Source organism: Drosophila subobscura, chromosome U (genome assembly GCF_008121235.1).
Source record: "Drosophila subobscura isolate 14011-0131.10 chromosome U, UCBerk_Dsub_1.0, whole genome shotgun sequence".
Lineage (NCBI taxonomy): Eukaryota > Metazoa > Arthropoda > Insecta > Diptera > Drosophilidae > Drosophila > Drosophila subobscura.
Window position 1 is genome coordinate 14,604,022 of NC_048534.1, and position 17,647 is coordinate 14,621,668.

General features: G+C 40.2%; 5 protein-coding genes across 12 annotated transcripts; 2 read left to right on the forward strand and 3 right to left on the reverse strand.

Annotated features, from left to right (window-relative positions):
• Positions 1–735: 735 nt before the first annotated feature.
• Positions 736–6,220, reverse strand: LOC117900501 (transmembrane protein 214). Of its 3 annotated transcripts, XM_034810890.1 has the most exons (8): positions 6,014–6,173; positions 5,633–5,943; positions 4,963–5,577; positions 4,693–4,897; positions 4,476–4,627; positions 1,761–2,177; positions 1,564–1,682; positions 736–1,505 (listed from the first exon to the last, which is right to left on the reverse strand). In XM_034810890.1, exons 1-8 carry the CDS (start codon positions 6,132–6,134, stop codon positions 1,391–1,393), a joined length of 2,055 nt encoding a protein of 684 aa, XP_034666781.1. In that variant the 5' UTR covers positions 6,135–6,173; the 3' UTR covers positions 736–1,390. The 3 variants fall into 3 exon arrangements, 2 of the variants coding, with proteins under 2 accessions (XP_034666781.1, XP_034666782.1); XR_004649285.1 differs by lacking the exons at positions 736–1,505; positions 1,564–1,682 and adding an exon at positions 2,260–2,380 and having other exon boundaries at positions 2,143–2,177; positions 6,014–6,220; XM_034810891.1 differs by lacking the exons at positions 4,476–4,627; positions 4,693–4,897; positions 4,963–5,577; positions 5,633–5,943; positions 6,014–6,173 and adding an exon at positions 2,260–2,409 and having other exon boundaries at positions 750–1,505.
• Positions 6,221–7,792: 1,572 nt separating this feature from the next.
• LOC117901421 (extensin) lies at positions 7,793–8,534 on the forward strand. The gene has a single exon (XM_034812157.1). It carries the CDS (start codon positions 7,846–7,848, stop codon positions 8,356–8,358), a length of 513 nt encoding a protein of 170 aa, XP_034668048.1. The 5' UTR covers positions 7,793–7,845; the 3' UTR covers positions 8,359–8,534.
• A 13-nt stretch (positions 8,535–8,547) lies between these two features.
• LOC117901420 (DET1 homolog) lies at positions 8,548–10,508 on the reverse strand. 2 transcript variants are annotated; one of them, XM_034812155.1, is made up of 2 exons: positions 9,460–10,504; positions 8,548–9,383 (listed from the first exon to the last, which is right to left on the reverse strand). In XM_034812155.1, exons 1-2 carry the CDS (start codon positions 10,432–10,434, stop codon positions 8,685–8,687), a joined length of 1,674 nt encoding a protein of 557 aa, XP_034668046.1. In that variant the 5' UTR covers positions 10,435–10,504; the 3' UTR covers positions 8,548–8,684. The 2 variants fall into 2 exon arrangements, with proteins under 2 accessions (XP_034668046.1, XP_034668047.1); XM_034812156.1 differs by having other exon boundaries at positions 9,219–9,399; positions 9,460–10,508.
• Positions 10,509–10,995: 487 nt separating this feature from the next.
• On the reverse strand, positions 10,996–11,582 carry LOC117900196 (ATP synthase subunit g, mitochondrial). Its single transcript, XM_034810455.1, has 3 exons — positions 11,502–11,582; positions 11,394–11,446; positions 10,996–11,306 (listed from the first exon to the last, which is right to left on the reverse strand). The coding sequence occupies exons 2-3, from the start codon at positions 11,431–11,433 to the stop codon at positions 11,047–11,049; spliced, it is 300 nt and encodes a 99-aa protein (XP_034666346.1). The 5' UTR covers positions 11,434–11,446; positions 11,502–11,582; the 3' UTR covers positions 10,996–11,046.
• A 670-nt stretch (positions 11,583–12,252) lies between these two features.
• On the forward strand, positions 12,253–17,518 carry LOC117900195 (wiskott-Aldrich syndrome protein family member 2). Of its 5 annotated transcripts, none has more exons than XM_034810451.1 (7): positions 12,253–12,459; positions 13,300–14,105; positions 14,333–14,461; positions 15,229–15,309; positions 16,233–16,918; positions 16,989–17,229; positions 17,296–17,518. In XM_034810451.1, the coding sequence occupies exons 2-7, from the start codon at positions 13,361–13,363 to the stop codon at positions 17,472–17,474; spliced, it is 2,061 nt and encodes a 686-aa protein (XP_034666342.1). In that variant the 5' UTR covers positions 12,253–12,459; positions 13,300–13,360; the 3' UTR covers positions 17,475–17,518. The 5 variants fall into 5 exon arrangements, with proteins under 5 accessions (XP_034666342.1, XP_034666343.1, XP_034666344.1 ...); XM_034810450.1 differs by lacking the exon at positions 12,253–12,459 and adding an exon at positions 12,637–12,762 and having other exon boundaries at positions 17,296–17,474; XM_034810452.1 differs by lacking the exon at positions 15,229–15,309 and having other exon boundaries at positions 17,296–17,474.
• The last annotated feature ends 129 nt before the right edge of the window (positions 17,519–17,647 follow it).

The window sequence follows — 17,647 nt, forward strand, 5'->3', positions numbered from 1 at the left end:
TCTGTGCGCTACATACAACCGTTATCCGCACAAATACAATATACCCTATTTACTCTTCGAGTACCGGGTATAAAAACAGATCCCAAAATTCACTTGAGATGAATTAAATCAGAATAGGGGGCTGGCTTGCGTGAATATAAAAGGTGAATTCGCCGCTAGAGCAACACATCTTTATCTTTATCTATTTCATTATCTTTTCCCAGGTTTTGAACCGAAATAATTTAATTTTGCTGCCATCAAGTGGACAATTTTGAAAATTTTTGATTGGTTAAATACCAACATTTAGTAAATAATATAATGGTTGGTCTCTGGTACATAATTTGAATGTACCAATAATGAGCTAAAATCTGACAAAAACATAGAATCAGTTAATAGGGTTCAGGGCTCCACTAAATTATGTCATACTGGGAATATTCTGTTAGTTATCTGACAAAAGTTGGCTGCTGGGAATTTAGCACTTCGTCGTTGGACTTAAATCTCTTTTCGCCGTCACTACTTAGTCACGATGGAGAATACTGGACTAAATGAACACCATGAACCCATGAACTTCTCTTTTGCCGGTAGTAAAGACCAGGCAAACAGCGATGTGAGCTGCATAACGGCTCCAGCCACTAGCGGGTCACCGCGATATGCGAGTCCAAGACATCTCCAAGTCCAAGGAACAGGTCCTCCAGCTCTTAATCTCAGATCAGCATCGATACATATGTATGTATTTACAACTGAAGAAATTGATACTTAACTTTTTTCAATTTATTTTATTTATGCAAAATCGATTATTTAATTCAATCTACAACTGAGATTACAAATTGAAACGGAAAATTCGCCTAGTGAACAAATAACCAACCAAACGCTCAATGTACACTTTAAAAAGGCAATTCCAAAATGTACACACAAATAATCGGAATAGAAATATATAAACTACTTGACTATTGCTTTTGGTTCATCCACCCTTCATCAAAATGCAGTTGGAAATGTGTAGTTATCTTCTCTGCAGAAATGCACACAATTAATCAAGTTAATACAATTATAAAATTGATCATTTTCGGTCGCGGGGATAAATGCAGACGCATGAGACGAATATTGAACAAACAAATTCTGTTAACCGGTTTTTGTGGTATACATCGGTTCTGTTTTGGGCATGCACCAAAATTTGCTCGTGTTGCTTATCTTTACTAGACCATGTTGACGAAATGTTGGTGTTTGGAGGCGGTAGGAGTTCAGGTGAATAGACTTATTTAAAACATATTAATTCTTTTTTAACTAATTTGCCAAATAATTGTGGTTCCTTTACTATTGACTATGACGTTTTCTTGTTTATTCTTCGGATGCTAATGATGATGTTCGTGGAGTTACTCGGAGAATATTTTCCAAGCGTGCCTGACGCTTAGAATCATTTAAGCTTGGCATAGGCATCGACCTTTTTGTGAAACTGATTGTAGTATTCCAATGCGACGTTGCGCGTCTGGTTCAAAGCCTGATTAATGTTCTCTGGTGAGAAGCGGCCGCTAAAAACACACAAGACTTAGTAAGGAATTCATCACTCTAAGAGAGAGTTATACTTACACGAGGACCTTTTCTTTGACTAGCGCGGCGGACTTGTCGTAGCTATTGACGGCCAAATCACAAGCGCCCGCAACGAATGCCTCAAGTTTGCCTGACAAATTGGGCACATATTGATCAATCTACAAGGAATAAATTTGTTAAAAAATTGTCCCAGCTCTTTTGGAAATTAAATCTCAAAGTATAAAAAGAGAACTCACAAACTTGGCAATCACGGGCCACTTGGTATTGAAGTATCCCTTGCCGGACTGGAAAACATTGCATGCAGCATTCCTCGCCAGCTTCCACAGATCTCCAGCTGTCTTAAGTGCGGGTTCTGCATATGGTGGAACATGCTTCTCGGCCCATTTATAGCCCCGGGCGCTGGCGCCCATGGTCACATACCAGCCCTTCTGGACATGTGGCAAAACTCCAGCGTTTTTCAGTACTTTGCCCGTAGCTGATTTCTCAAACAGCCCCTTGCCATTGACCTCAGTATCATAATAGAGAGCACCAGCAATCAGCGCGATGATGAAAATACTACCCAAAGTCCACTTGCAGCAGCCGCATTTCTTTTTCTGTGACGCAGAATTTTGTTTGTTCTTCTTTTGCTGTGCGCTGCTTTTCTCCTGCACCGTCTGACGGGGGTAGCAAAATAAGTTCTCATTAGTATTAAAGCACATTGGAGGAGGCGCACTTTTCGATTAGTTTGTTCTTTACCTTTTTGGCAGCGGTTACTTGTTTGCCACCCTGTTTGCTACTTTTCGGTTTAACCTGAGCCATTATGTATTTAATTTCTCTTAAATTTCAGATAACTACGAGTATTTCTTGTATTCTTCAGCTGTTTTCGGAATATGTCGGAATTAATAAATGACGTGTTGTGTTTTGATTATTGTAATTGTTTTTTGCTAAAAAGTTTGAAGAGAGCTTTTAAAGCTTTTTAATTGAGCATTTGATGCAGCTTAGCGCTAATGAATTTCTATGAAGACGATTTCGGTTTCTTAAGGTGGTTTTAGACGATGCATCGGACTCACGGCATCGTGTGAATCTACGTGAATGCATCGATGCATCGTCTATAACCACCTTTAGAGGGACAGTGCCAGAGAGGAAAAACGGTGGGAGAAACGGCGAGAAAGACACAGTGGTCAATCCCAGAGTCAGAGAAAGTTTCTTAAGGTCAAAGTCAGGAAAAGTTGCCACACCAAAAATTTGATGAGGTCTTTAGAGTGAGGAACAAAATATCACGGTATCGAGGTATCTCATAATGAATGGCTTTTGAATTTAGTTAACGAGATAACTGAGAAGAAAGACAGTCAAACACCATCTTAAAGGCAATGACCTTTAACAGAGTTTCAACCAAGTTTGTTTGTAGGCGTATGTATGTATGTATGTATGTATGTACATAATATAAATGTGTTTTCAATAGCCAATTCAATGAATAGTTCTGAGTAGATTAAAATCTACATACATGTATGTTCGAATTGGAACATACTTAAATCAATGGTAAGAAATCTCGGCAGATCGTAATGGACAATGGACAGACATGCCACGTGTTGAAACGGGCTGGACCTAAGATACATACAACCCAACAACTTGTTGTTTCTTCTTGGTCTCTTTAACTTCTTGGGCAGCGATAAGTATTTGTGACGTGGATAACTTCAAGAGAAGAGACGAAAAGTGACACCATCGCCGAATGTATTAAGAATTAGAGTTCGCAGAGGTGCGCATAATCTAAAAAGAGAGGGCCAGGGAGGGGTGGCGGGTGGCTTTCAACAGCCAATCATAGCTTGAACACATCATCCGCATCGTGGCTGGCGTCTCTCAGATTGCTTTTTCGAGCAGCAAGATCATCAAATTTTGTATACTGATAAGGCAAGGAGTCATAAATTTACTGATAAATACAATTTTGAAAGCGCTTTATTCGAAAGCAACACGTCCGGTCAGAGAAAATTGAGCGGCAACTCAACCCGCATGGCAACGCCATGAAAAATGCAGCTAGTTGGTACCAATACACAAGCGAATCACACACAGGAACACGCACCAAGTTAAAGAGAGTCGCACACGTAGACAAAAAACGCACTTTGCACTGCAACAACAAAAGTGTTGGTGCGAAACATTAAATGTATTCGCAGTAAACGCGAACAATTATTTAAAGGGGAGAAAATGGGCTCAGACGCCGGCAAAAGTTTCTCTCTGACGACAACCGAGTGACGTCGTGTTGGCAGCGTCCCTCTAAACCTTTATTTTAATTCGCTAATTTCGGTCGTTTTCAGTGAAAGTAAACTGTAACTGATGCATATAAAATGATCAATTTCGATTAATTAGCCCACTTCAATCTTTTTAGCACTAACTGAAACCATTAAACACTTTAGAAATTCATTAATCTTTTTTTTATACCTTCGTTTCAGTGTGACCGCCGATTTTCTCTAATATATACGGCACAACCCTCACCTTCCCATTTTCAGAATATACCGCAAATATACCGTAAATTTTAAATCATTTTCCGACATTTTGATGTTCTTTTAATAATACTAGCTAGTTAGCATTATCCGATTTGTTAAACTATTCTCAACCAGGATCAAAAAAAAATGTCAACCGAAAAAAAAACCATAAAACGTCCCGTAATTGGGAATGGTATGTTACGTTACTTGACAATTTGTTGCAGGCCAACCAGTAGGATGTGTCTTTACATACCCTATTTTTATTGTTACTAAAATTCTGTTTTCCAAACATGTTCTTAACCTTTTAAAGTGAGATTGACTTGTTTGTGCATTGATTGGAGCCTGAGATTTAAAGCATATCCTGATATCGTGGATATCCTTCCCCCGAAGGGTACTAGAATGTTGCCTAAGCTTACCAAACAACTTCTTATGCAGTGTTGGAAAAACTAATGTCGAAAACGCGGAACATTCAAGTGAATATAATAAAAAACTCACCACTAAAACTTCTATTAAATCATTAATGATTAAATGATTTTCTTTCCGTTTGCTTGACTGCAGCTCTTCATTTAAAAGCCGCAAGTCTTGTAGGAAAGAGTGAAATGCTGGCGATTTCGCCAGTAAATTAGTAGAAGTCTTCCAGTTGACGTCTGAAATATTTAAAATTATAATATTTATCGATGAGTTATATTTATGTATTAATGCATGCGCATACCTATAGCTTGCAGTAGCTTGTAGCTTGCCAACTGTTGCTTTTTATAGTTCATTCGCCAAACTTTGAAGCAATCATCACCGCCGCTGCTGAGAAGACAACTCAAGCATCCTTCAATCTCGTTGTCTGGCCATCTTATAGTCGTAATGTCGCGAAAAAGCGTCAAGAAGATATTCGCATGCTTAACCGGACTGGCAATGTATATTTGCTGTAAATACAAACAAAGATTACAAGTCAATGGCAGCAGCGCTCTCTAGTTTCATCCAGACTCACCAGCAACTTATTTGCACTTCGCCTCAGGCTCAGCTGAAGAGTCATTGCTAAATTGTTATAGGTAGCGTTGAGTGCATTGTAGGTGGCAAAAAATTCATTCTGATTAAGCAGCAATGTGTCCTCGGAGGTCCCTGCTGTTGCTGCTTTGAGAACCCTTTCAATGTACTCTACTACAAATTTGGAGTAGTTTTTCAGTTCCAAATTAGGTAACATTAAATTCTGCCAGACTTTAACTCCCTCATTTAGTGATCTATAACCGCCCTGGCCGATGGCCCACAAAATACTTAAACAAATGCTGCTCCTATTCTGATAGCAATTTCTCAGTAAAGCGGTCTTGGCAAAGTTTTTAGAGCAAATGCTCGGATATGCTTGGCCTATTAACTGCAGCATAAACTTGTAGCCCACCACCGTCTGGTTATTGTTGAGATCCGAAGTCATGCCGTCTAATAGAGAGTAAAAGAAATACTCCAGATTTGACTCGCCTACGCTACCTAGGAAGTCAACAACTAATTTTTGAAGTCCAGCACTTGCCAGATTACTAGGATACTGAGAAGAGCGGCCAGAGAATACGGGATCGCAGTCATAGGACAGGGCTATATTGAAATAAAGGGCAATCTGCAAGGAGATTTAATCAGACATATTAAAGGCATTCAAGTTTGACGTGTCTTACATGACAGAGCCATCGCAACTCAAAGCCGGGACAGCTGAGTTTTATTTGCTCCAGCTGAGCAGCAAAATCATCCGGACTTATATGCTTCAGGGCCTCTTCTAGTGTTTTGGGCTTAGCTGGCAACTGCTTCTTCGTTTTTGGCCCGCCTCCACTGCTCCCTCCGGTCGTAATGGTTTTCGTGGCGTTTTTCTTGACCGGCGACTTGTTTTTCGATGATGAGGCACTTGAACTAGATTTTGCAGGCGAATTCGACTTGTAGTTGTTGTTGTTATTGGTAGAGCCGAACAAATTGCGATATTGCTGGGTTGGCACTGCGGGAATTCAATGGTAGAAGGGGGGAGTTTTAGTCACTTGTAACGTCAACTAATTGAAAGTACTTACAGAGGTCCTCAAGCTTTGGCAATTGAGCTGCAATACGCTTCTGCTCCGTATGAGCACTAACTTTTTTATCCAGATTTTTCTGTTTGCGGGACTTGCTAACAACTTCCCATTGATTAGACATACTTGCAAGTTATTTAAATTGAGTTTTAAATTAAATTTGTTTGCTTGTTTTAATTTTTTCTGCTTCGTGAAACAGCTGCTCGTTGGACGCGGTGGCCAGAACGAATATCGGGACTATCGATGCTTTTTCGTGATTTTATTCTTATCGCTGGCTGTCTGTGACTAAACTTCAATTCTGGCTTCGGAAGTGAAATCTTTATATTTTGTTTCGAATAAGGGTGATCCGATGCAGGTACAAAATTCATCAAATCCTGGGTCGACACGTAAAAACCGAATGCACAGAGTTGTTTGTAGGTCAGTTATTTTATTATTACAATACAATTGGGTGCTATAATCACAGCAGTCTGGATGCAAAACTGGGTTGCCATAGCACTTATCTTGTGGTCATTGAGTACTAGGCGCTCATTGCAAAATTCCACCTTAGCCCATCAAAGTAAACAAAACAACACAGTTGCCTGAGAAGTGAACGTGTACGGAATGCGCTTTACACATACACACTCTGCCGCTAGAAAAATATGCCACAGGTACTAGGCTTAAAGTTAGCAACCTTAAAATCTTGTGATAAGACTAGCTGCGAACTTAAAAATATCGATATTTGTGTGCGATAATGAAAGTCTATTAATGAGTATTTTGGCGGTTTCTAACTTCAGTTTTATAAAATGAGTATTTATATATTAAATTAATAAATTGTAATATCCATATAATCAGTTGCCATCAGTTGATTCTATGCCATTAAGTGTCCGCTGAAGCCCAGTCAGATGCGATTTTCTGCTGGTTTTTGTCGGGTTTGTGTTCACGCTGAAGGAAGGTTCCAATATTGAAATTACACATAAAAAAACAATATTAAATTTCCTGCTGAACGCTTTACTGATAGTGCTTAGTTCATTTCAGACGCTTGTCGACCCCGATACAAATATACTCATTTTTAAGAAAGTTTACACGGTATGGTCACTGCGCAGTCTTAGACGTCTAGATTATGGGAAGATGAAACGTGTATGTAAATACATACTATACGTGTGTTGAAATGTACATAAATGTACGAAACAATAAGTGTACGAGGGCAGACTGAAAAGAACCAACTCTAGACAATATTCTGTGTCTTTTCATGTCTCAAGCAATACAAACTTTAGCAAAAAGTCGACAAACATCAGCAAATCTTAGATTATTCCTCTAAAAATAGAGCATTTTAGGAAAGACTCTGGGTTTTTCCAGAATGCTGATTCCATACGATGTCAACAACATCCGGAACATTGACTTGGCAGATCTACAATCTAGTCTCATTGAGACAATTCTTTCAAAAAAAGTATACACTTTTTTTAACATAATACTTGATAGGGTGAGATCCTTCAATTTTCGTCCAGATGATAAGAAGATGACATTGACCTGCAGTTTGGAAATACAATTCATTAATTTGCTGTTCAATTCCGCCTGATTTAAAGCTATAAAAATGAGACCAGATAGTGTAAAAAAACGTCGTTGGAGCTTCTGGAATCCCTTATCTTATTATTTGTTGCTTTAAATTTAAATCACATCATTATAGTACTGAGAGCAGCAAAGGGTATCTTATGGTCGTAGATAGCCTCTTTCTCCTTATCGAAGCTTCTCTACACGCGTACGTCTATTGTTTTTCTCGCCCCTATAGCGTTATTCCATGCCATACATTTAGTTAGAGCTGGGAGCTCATAATATTCAAACGTTCCGCAGTTAGCACAATGAAAAATAAAACAACGTTCGTCTGTATCCTTGTGGTACTTACCCTTGGATGGGCATATGAAGGCAGCGTCCGCGCAGATAGCGATAGTGACAGCGACAGCAGCAGCAGCAGCAGTGGGGAGCATAAATATAAATACAAAGAAAAGAAGAACAAGAACAAATACAACTATCCGGCGTATCCGAGTCCGAACGCGTACAACCCGTATCCCTATCCATACCCACAAAACAACTACAACCCATATCCGTACAATCAGTTCATGCCGCCTTACCAGCCGAACAGTTATCCTTACAACCAGTTCATGCCACCGTATCCACCTTATCAAGGGAATTCGGCAGCGGCACCGCCACCGTCTGTAGGTCAATATCCAAACTGGAACAACTATAATGGACCTCCAAGTCAGCAACCACCTGTCGCTCCGGGACAGGGTCCACAACCACCAGCCTCAAGTGTAATAAATCACTCTCTAAAAGTCAACAAGGAATACAACGAAGACGGACACCATACAAATTAGGAATGTGAAATAAATATTTGATGACTCTGCGGCCATATTGTTTGTTTAATTTAACGTAGATTAATGGCAAGCGGGGATAGGCGCAGCGCTAGCGTAACCCTCTATCTGCTTGTCGGAAGATTGCGCACAACTCTCGGATTAATTTACAAATTAAAAAACTGGGTTTCAAGAAAATACTTCAGGAGCGAGTTTCTCTGAATCTGCATACAAATGTATGTATATTTCTGAATCACAAGAGCACAGCCGTTCTTAAGACACAATTTTTGTCAAGAGGTTTATTCACATTATTTCATTAGTAGAAAAAATCACTTTTGCATTCCGTTTCATCAGGCACTCTCGTTTCGAACAACCGTACTTTGGTTGTAAAGGTGTATGTTGTATGCGTAATTGTGCAGATACTTTTGTATGCTCAATATAAGTGGTTCAAAGGGATGGCATATAAAGGCACACAGTTCACGCGGTGCCAGCGGATTGTTTGGCGTTCGCGCCTTGGCGCTCAATCGGAACTTGACCAGCTTTGTGCTGCGATCCCGGAAAACAATGGGATCGGCAGAGCACGGCTTTGGACGCTCCAGCGGAGAGATGAGCCGATCATCGTAGCTGAATTCATTGTATTTCAGATATGGTGTCGGTGAAAAGCTCTGAGTACTCACGGGTACGCTTGGATTAAATCTCAACGCCGCTTGTCGCATAAATGGAATCGTTTTGTTGGCATCTACAAAATTCTGCTTTAGGAAAAATTGCGGTGGCAATGATGGTGCATCTCCAGTATGCTGCGAACGCACGTTACGCATTTGGTCATAGAATTGCAGTATAATTTGTAGAAGCTCCACAGAATCGTCCTGATAGGCTCCCACAACTTGCTCGTCAAGTATTGTGTAGAAAACATAAAAACGGCGAGGTGTGTGGATCTCGCCCAACGGCAACAGCGGCGCAGTTTCGTTGTCTTTTGGTCGCTCTTCAAAACGCAACAAGATCAGGTCCCTGTTAACCAATTGCAACTTTTCCATTATCATATGCTCCAACTGAAAGTACGCAAAACTTTTCAAATGTCAACCATATGAGATTTATGTACATAGTTATTTAAACAAATATACTTACAAAGTCGAAGTTCTTGTAGAAATCCTGATATTTCTTGCTGGATCTTGAACTGGTTGAGTCAATTTTTCGATACAAAAAGCTCAGTACACGTTGCTTTATGTGTGTAATTGGCAAAATTGTATTGGCATCCAAGACACCCATATCTAAGGGACCTTCGTCAATGAAGCCCCTTGGCCGAGGACCAATTGTCTCTCGTTTGACCAGGCGGCCATCGACTAGCTCATAGAGATATATACACTGATATAGCTTCGACATGATGGCTATCGAAGATTCATGCACCGAAATGCCATGATTATGTGCAATTACAATTGAATCTTGCGGCAGGAAGAGTGTATCAGTGACTACGCCCAGTTCCAAATCCACAACAAAAAATATGTACGAGAATGCGTCTAGTTTGTCAAAGAGATCTGGATAACTAACATAATCTGCTGTGGCTAGCGCACCATGCAGGATGGACATTGCCGCAAGCAGAACATATCGTCCGTTTTCCAGGAAAACACTAAATTCACGGTGCAGATAGAATCGCCAATAATCGCCCTGGCACAAACGCAGAATGCGAACATCATTGGTTGCGAATAGTCTATCAAATATAGTGTATTTCAGTGTGCTCCCTGGGACCCTGTTCCCGCCCATGTAGCACTCGACTTCTCCGACATCTGTTTCGCGAATTAGCTCTCCCACGCCTGTTGCGCCAAAGCCTTTATACTTGTAAACGTGCAAGCTTCTCTGATCGAGCGAAAATGCCAAGAGCTTGCTGCCGTCAGGTGTAAATTTTCGTAGAAAAACAGGTGGAATTTCCACAGAATCTATTGTAAGACAGGGCGTGATGCATTTGTAGAATCCTCGCTCATAGGAAAGGTACGGGCTTTGATTTAATTTGCTTCCAATTCTAGTGTAACACGATTCACGATTTTGCAGCATATGCACGAGATTTTGTGACTGCAGACGTTGGCTGTATGCGGTCATTACGCTCATAGCTCATAGGAAAAAGGTGTGGGGTATGGAATTTGTTTTAAGTTATTTTAATTTAATTTTTCTATAGTAACCAGTGTGACCGCGGATTTATGGATAAAATATACCGACAGACTGTCGGAAATATACCAAAATAAACCCTTTCATTTTCAAAATATACTGTAAATCTTAAATCATTTTCATCGACTTTGATCTTCTGTTTAATATTACCAGCTGGTTATTCCTCTCAGCTTTAAAAATGCAATTTTGCTCACATCCTCCTGCAATTCTCCACAAGATTGACTAGTTATCATGATGTTTTTGATTAGATGGCTTACAAAACATATACCAGAAATATACCTAAATAATTTACATTTACATTTCCAAGTATACCCCAGTCCGAAATGACCGAGATTTTTGTTAAATGTAGCAACCTTAAAAACAATGATAAAAGCCAAGATTGTTTGTTCCTAAACTCCCTAGTCGGATTAATGCATATATCGTAAATGACATTGTCGATCGGAAAAGAGTTCAGAGTTCTGAGAAACCTTTGCTGTGTTATTATTTCACTTTATTTAGTTACTAGAAACAAGCTTATTTTTCATTTCGTTGGCTACACAGCTGGAAATGGGTTATTTAAACATTATATCCAACAATGTGGCGTTTACCGATGCATTCGCCAATATAGAACCAAAAGATGACTTCCGCGGTGATGAGTGTATTTAACCAAGCCTCTTTAACGGTAAGATTCTTGTACGAGCCGGTTTTAGCTCCCTTGACAATATTGCCAATGCTCTGACGAATCGCAGGAATATCGGCTGGCGTTGGTGGAGTTAGCTCCACCTTGGCGTATTTCAAGAAAACATCAAGCTGAGGCCTTGCCTGAACAAGTAGCCCTGCAAAAAATTGCATTACATAATTCAGTATTTGTATGAAAATATGGATTTTTTCCACAAAATCAGCTTTCCAACGACATAACTTACTGTTTACAAGTCCCGAACCCTTTGTAGCCAAACTTGCCATATTTTCGTTTGATCTGTAAGCACTTAAATTGAAAAACTAATAGATTAAAAGAACATGCGAAAACTTACCAAGAAAATGCACGATTAAACAGATGTGTTACGCACCCAAGGGCTGCTAAATAATATAGGACTTATCGATAGTCGATAAAAACAGTAAAGAATACCGACGTTTCAGACTAAACAAGTGAAGTGTCCCCACAGACTTTTCTGTAAACAAGTGCTTTTCTGCGACAGCTCCCGAGGATTCCTGAGATTAGGTTGTTTTTTTTTTGTGTTTTTGGGTTCCAGTGTAGTTTAATGCTGCATACGTTTTATGATTGCTGGCATTTCTATTTCCTTTTCTGTTGCAATACTGTTGGAACATTTAGCTTGTATGAACTAGAACATCAATTAACAGTATGGTTAGTACACAGACAATATAATAGTAAGATGTGTAACGCCATACGATATTTTGGCCTCAAAAATTGTCGACTTTGCATAAGGACAAACACTAACGAACTTCCAGCCTCGTATGTTTTTTTTTAAACAAATTTTGCTTTCATTTTGCAATTCAAGAGTATGGACGTTACTTGCCTGACTAGTGGTATTCCCCAGGCCGACCCACACATGTCGGCATAAGAATATCTGCTCTAAGATAGGAGAGTTAGTTAAGAGTAGGCAATAGACTGTATTTTTTTTTGCGACCAGTTTGTTGATTCACTTGAATAAAATCAGGCAGATTAGGGTTTATATTATTTAGATACTCGATAATACATGGGATTTAGTTTATTTATCAGGGATGCTCTTGGCACTAGTTCCAGCCAAAACATCGATAGTCTATCGACACTATCGATTGTCTAACCAAGTGCACACCACTACAATAAAGGTGTGGAAAAATAAAATTCAACAAAAAGGGCCAATATTTGTGCATTTGTGGGCAGTTTCTTGCAAATTAAATTGAAATATTGAAAAATTTCATCCGCAACATCCGCCATCCGCTGTTTGATGGATTTTTTTGAGTAGCGCTAAACGAATGGAGTGACGGTCGGTGAGTGTACTGGAAAAAAAGGTGTGATTAAATCAAATGAAGTGATGACCGAACCAGTGCAAAAAGAAAGTGCCATCCTAAATGATCTTAACCACGTATGAATAATGTGTCGACGTAGTGAAAATGTATCTACACATGTACATAATAATGCAGAAAAAGTCTTAGATTCCTACTTACATATTTGCATTTGTAAATATATACCAGCATGCACATACACATATATGTACATACATACATATGTACACGTACCTATGTATGTATAGCTAACCAAGGCTTAGAGCATTGATTATTTAATTTGCGTTGGTGAGTGCATGCAGTGCAAACAGTGCAGCGAGTCAAATAACATTTAATTGGGCGTATCGACTAAACTGTGCTCAGTTCGGGCCACGGAAGGAAGGCTCTTATCACAACATAGAAAATATCTGTGGGGTGTGGTCCAGCGGTGCGGTCCAATAAATATGTTGAATGTGTTTAATTCGCGCAAGGAGGCTGTGTCAACGGCGTTTAAACAGTGCATGCAAAATCAAAACGTGTGACTAACATTTACTATTGAATTAGTTCCAAAGAATAATGTGCCAGAAATAGCCATTACAGTCGTTTTCAAGAAGACTGCTAAGGTCACAATATATATTTTTTATTTGAAGATTTTATTTGATAATGGATATTCATTTAATAAAGAAGAAGAATCGTTTTTAGACTACCCATGAAACCTATGTATACATATGTAAAAGCATAAGTACATGAATATACATATGTGTAAACAGCTATGGTGTTGCTGCTGGTCATCAACTAATTCGATTAAATGTTAATCCTTTGTTTAATTTGCATTTTTTATTCAAGTCGATGAGGACACGTTAATACCCGGTTGTGATAAGTTGGAGATTTTCATTACTTGCCGAGGATGCCGCTGCCGAAGCGATCCATTGAGCCCGTTCATGTGGCTAGATCAGTGTACCAGCAAGATGAATTGCAGTCGGTGGAGCTGGAGACGGTAACAAACACCACACTCACAAATATCATAAGGCAGCTGTCATCGCTGTCGAAGCACGCCGAAGATGTGTTTGGCGAATTGGCTAGAGACGTCGGAAGTATTGGCGATCGTGCGAACTCTCTGCAGGCACGCATCGATCGTCTGGCAATTAAGGTTACCCAGCTGGACAGCACCGTGGAGGAGGTGCCACTCACCGACATTACAAGAAAGAAGGCCTTCAAGTCGGCAAAGATATTTGATCAGCAAATCTTCTCGCGAGCTACAATGCCTGCCCCAATGCTAGAGACGTACGCCCAGTGTGACAAGCCACCACCGCTGGACAAGCTGAACGTCTATCGAGACGATGGGAAGGATGGCCTAAAATTCTACACTGATCCGAACTATTTCTTTGAGTTGTGGCGACAGGAAATGCTGAAAGACACAGAGCGCGTCATGCACGACAAAGGCAAGAAGCTGAACCGGCCGCGGCAAGACGGGGTCAGCGGAGGTGCCGCCGGTCGTGGCAATAAGAAACAGAAGACAAAAATAAGAGCTCCGCATAATACTCGGGAGAAGCAGCGACAGCTCGTCCTGGGACACGGCGAGACGTTGATGCCGAACAACGTCATTTATCGCACTCCCAATTCAATGGTTAACGAGGAGGCCGGATACGGAAGTAAGTATGCACCCTCGTGACACACATACATGCATATGTAGCCTATGATTTGTTCAAAAGCCAAGTACTCAGTGCGAAAGAAAAAACATTAAACGGTGATCCAAATTTGGATGCAATAGGAAATTCGACAACTCTTGCATACGCACTGGATATTTGTACTTATCTGCACAACGACACGATAAATGCAATTTGATTAATTTTCAATTATGTCCTGTCTACCTACGTAGCTCAGCTAGTAAAAATAAAAACCACAGTGCAAGGCGCCGACAACGATTCACAGCAGTGCGCACTTAATGCACCCCACCAGGTTGTGTCACGTTTGCCCGATATCGATAGGGATAATGTCCCAGACGTAGGTACGAACGGGCTGAGGCAGTGTAAGATAAACATGAGCATAACTTGGGCGGATATACGATACTTCAGCATTCAGCATTTGATAAACAATATTCTCCATACGTTCACTTGTTAAATAATCACTTTAATTAAATCCCTAGCTCGTTCGTTTTCGATTGGTTCAACCAACTGATAATCGCTTGCTTATATTATACATACAAATGTATATTTATGTATTTGTTTTGCAGAGAGATACAACTAAAAACAACTTGCTGTCTCGCAGACGTTCTTGAAAGTTTTCTAGTTTCATTCAGTTTGAATATTTGAGTTATAACATAACCTAATCATTGATCCAAGCTGTTCATCATATTATCATTGCTCGCCGCCTGCTCGTTTTGCATAGGTCTCGGATTTTAAATCATTCAAATCCAAAGATTGTTATTTTGCAAAAAGCTACGAATAATAAGTATCCGAGCGGATAAATATTATAGCCAGAATATCGGAGAATATCTATATTTTTTACAAGAAATTACCAAACAAAAAAGTTGTAGTAATTATTCGGCCATTTTTAGTCAAGAAATCATCATTCGGGCTTCGTTCAGACTCTCAGACTCCTCATTGCTGCATTCAAGATTTCCGAGTACTCGACCATATCATGAACGTGTTGGTTAAGAAAGTTATATTCACTCTTTTGCATGCCTTACGTTTTATACATTTTTTGTTGTACACTGATCCGACTGTAAATATGAATGGAACAAACAACAAACACACCTGATCATCTCATTTACAGATTCAGTAAAGCCATATAATATGCTCTCACATTTGGAGAAAAACAGTAATCTCACAAAGCAAACCGCCGTTGCAATTACAGGTTAGACACCAAATCAACTTAAAGAAAGCTCATCATTGATGATTCTCTAAATGTTTCTCTTACGCTTCTATCCTAATTTATCCACGAGCAACACTTTATAATTTGATTTGCCCAGACAACTCCCTTCAATAACATATAAATATATATGTATGTATATTAACATATGTACATTGTGCTCAACCGATATCGCAAGGGAATATGTACAGTGTATACGTTTCTGCACATCCTTGTGTTGCTGTTCGGCTGAAATTAGTCCAACCCGAGAAGTCCCTGATGACTCTTAATTTGTATTAATGTCAGAAAAGTGAAAAGTGAATGGAAACAATTTCACAGTATTACTATTCAAAAGCATAATATGATAAACTTATTATACAATGATATATTCTTCAAATGATGAGCATTTTACCATCAATGTACGTATGTACTAAATTGCTTGTCATGTCATGCATCTGCCATGTACTTATCGTTCTAATACCTCTGAAGAGAGGGTATGTCACTGTAGCGCTTAGATGAATGCATGGTTAACCGCACAAAGTATATAAATTCATATATCATCAGGATGAAATGTCCGATGTGCGTTTGTGAACCTGTGAAATTCTAAGCATTGCACCACAAGATCTGTCATAGAAACGTTAGCCCTAAAAAACTCGCATTTTGGTTTTGTCCTGAAAATAATTGTATCACAAATCGGAATACTATGTATGTTAAGAACATATGTATGTACATATCTATGTATGGCATTAAACATTTCTCCCGGATATTTCTTTGTTACTTAGATTAAGTTTTCTGTAATTACATTTCTACCTTCAACATAAGCATTTACGTACTTGGCTTGTTTTCTTTTCATATTTTCTGTAAGAGTTGTTTACAAATTGGACTCGTGACATTTCAATGGCACTAACGTTTCTTTTGCGCTTTTCTAGACATGGGCGTTTATGACACGCGCCCACCGCGTCCAAACTCCATCGAACTAAGACGCAGCTATCAGTCTGAGCACGTCGATGGAAGCGGCTACGAGCAGCTGACGCCACAAGCGGCTGCCAATCAATACTCAACTTACGGCGGGAATGGCATGTCGGCGGCCCCTCACATGCATATGCAGCATCAGCAAATGTACGATGCCGGTCTTTATCAGACGCATGCGTTGTACGGTCAAAGTGGACAGAATGCTATGTCCCCAGAACCGATATACGGACCGGGAACGCCATCTCGTAATAAACCCCGACCTTCGCAGCCACCACCAGCACCACCTTCGAATGGTAGCGGAGGCGGCACACCTACTGCCTCAAACGCAAATACACCGACGCGGGGCCGAAGTATGTCGACAAGTCGTGACGCGTTGCCACCGCCACCGCCAGTTCCTGACGCAGTTTCACCTTTGTCAGCAATGAACGGCGCTAATGCTAGCCATATTTCTGTTAAACTACTGGGTCGGACAAACAGTGCATCGCGAGCTGGATCTCCGCAGATGGCTCCAAGCAACAGCGCCCATAATGCAAATGACCTTGTTATGGCGCAACTAAGCAATACATTTAACAGCATTGGGATGACAGGAAACCAACTGAACTCTCTTAGCGACTTGCCTCCACCACCACCAGTGCCCGATCAGGTTGGTTGGACTCTCATTTGTAATTGTATTGCTCTGCTTGGTATTAACTTTTCTAAATCATTCTGTATAGCACCTACCCAAAATGTCTTCACCAAATACGGCACCACCACCACCGCCACCACCACCACCTGTAGATGAAGGCATGGGCAGTCTTCATGCACTGCATCAACACCAAGTTGTACCCAAAACGCATTCCAATGGGGAAATGCAGCAAGGCCAACTGAATGGTGGGCCGCAAATTGTGAGTGCGAAAAAGTTACTGCCTCCTTTCCACGATCCCCGCAATGATTTAATGAAAGCTATTCGAGACGGTATGTGCCATTTAGTAATCAGTAACTTCAGTAATTTAGTAACTCACAATCAAATGTTCATTTCAGGCATCACTCTGCGTAAAGTGGAAAAGTCCGAACAGAAGGAAATCGAACGCAACACGGCACCTCTTGATGTGGCATCGATCTTGGCAAGGCGTGTGGCGATTGAGTTGTCCGAGTCTGAAGATTCGGATAGTGAAGACGACAGCGAAGGTTGGATGGAACCCAACGAAACATCGGCTTGATCCCTGATGAATTCGATAAATCCGGTCGTAATATTAAAGAATAAGAAGAAGAAGAAGTAATTCCAAAGAGAATTAATCCATACGATGGTATTTAGCAAGCGTGGTCTGCAATTGGATTACTTAGAAGCACCAAAGCTTTTCAACCACTCTTATATAAAATATTCATATTCCTA

Coding starts and splice junctions, on each gene's coding strand:
- LOC117901420 (XM_034812155.1), bottom strand. CDS start 10,434: ATGAGCGTAATGACCGCATACAGCCAACGTCTGCAGTCACAAAATCTC. Junction 9,384..9,459: donor TCTACAAGAACTTCGACTTT/GTAAGTATATTT, acceptor GCGTACTTTCAG/TTGGAGCATATGATAATGGA.
- LOC117900501 (XM_034810890.1), bottom strand. CDS start 6,134: ATGTCTAATCAATGGGAAGTTGTTAGCAAGTCCCGCAAACAGAAAAAT. Junction 5,944..6,013: donor GCCAAAGCTTGAGGACCTCT/GTAAGTACTTTC, acceptor GAATTCCCGCAG/TGCCAACCCAGCAATATCGC. Junction 2,178..4,475: donor ATTTAATAGAAGTTTTAGTG/GTGAGTTTTTTA, acceptor TACCCCCGTCAG/ACGGTGCAGGAGAAAAGCAG.
- LOC117900196 (XM_034810455.1), bottom strand. CDS start 11,433: ATGGCAAGTTTGGCTACAAAGGGTTCGGGACTTGTAAACA. Junction 11,307..11,393: donor GGGTTCGGGACTTGTAAACA/GTAAGTTATGTC, acceptor AATTTTTTGCAG/GGCTACTTGTTCAGGCAAGG.
- LOC117901421 (XM_034812157.1), top strand. CDS start 7,846: ATGAAAAATAAAACAACGTTCGTCTGTATCCTTGTGGTACTTACCCTT.
- LOC117900195 (XM_034810451.1), top strand. CDS start 13,361: ATGCCGCTGCCGAAGCGATCCATTGAGCCCGTTCATGTGGCTAGATCA. Junction 14,106..14,332: donor CGAGGAGGCCGGATACGGAA/GTAAGTATGCAC, acceptor CTACCTACGTAG/CTCAGCTAGTAAAAATAAAA. Junction 15,310..16,232: donor AACCGCCGTTGCAATTACAG/GTTAGACACCAA, acceptor GCGCTTTTCTAG/ACATGGGCGTTTATGACACG.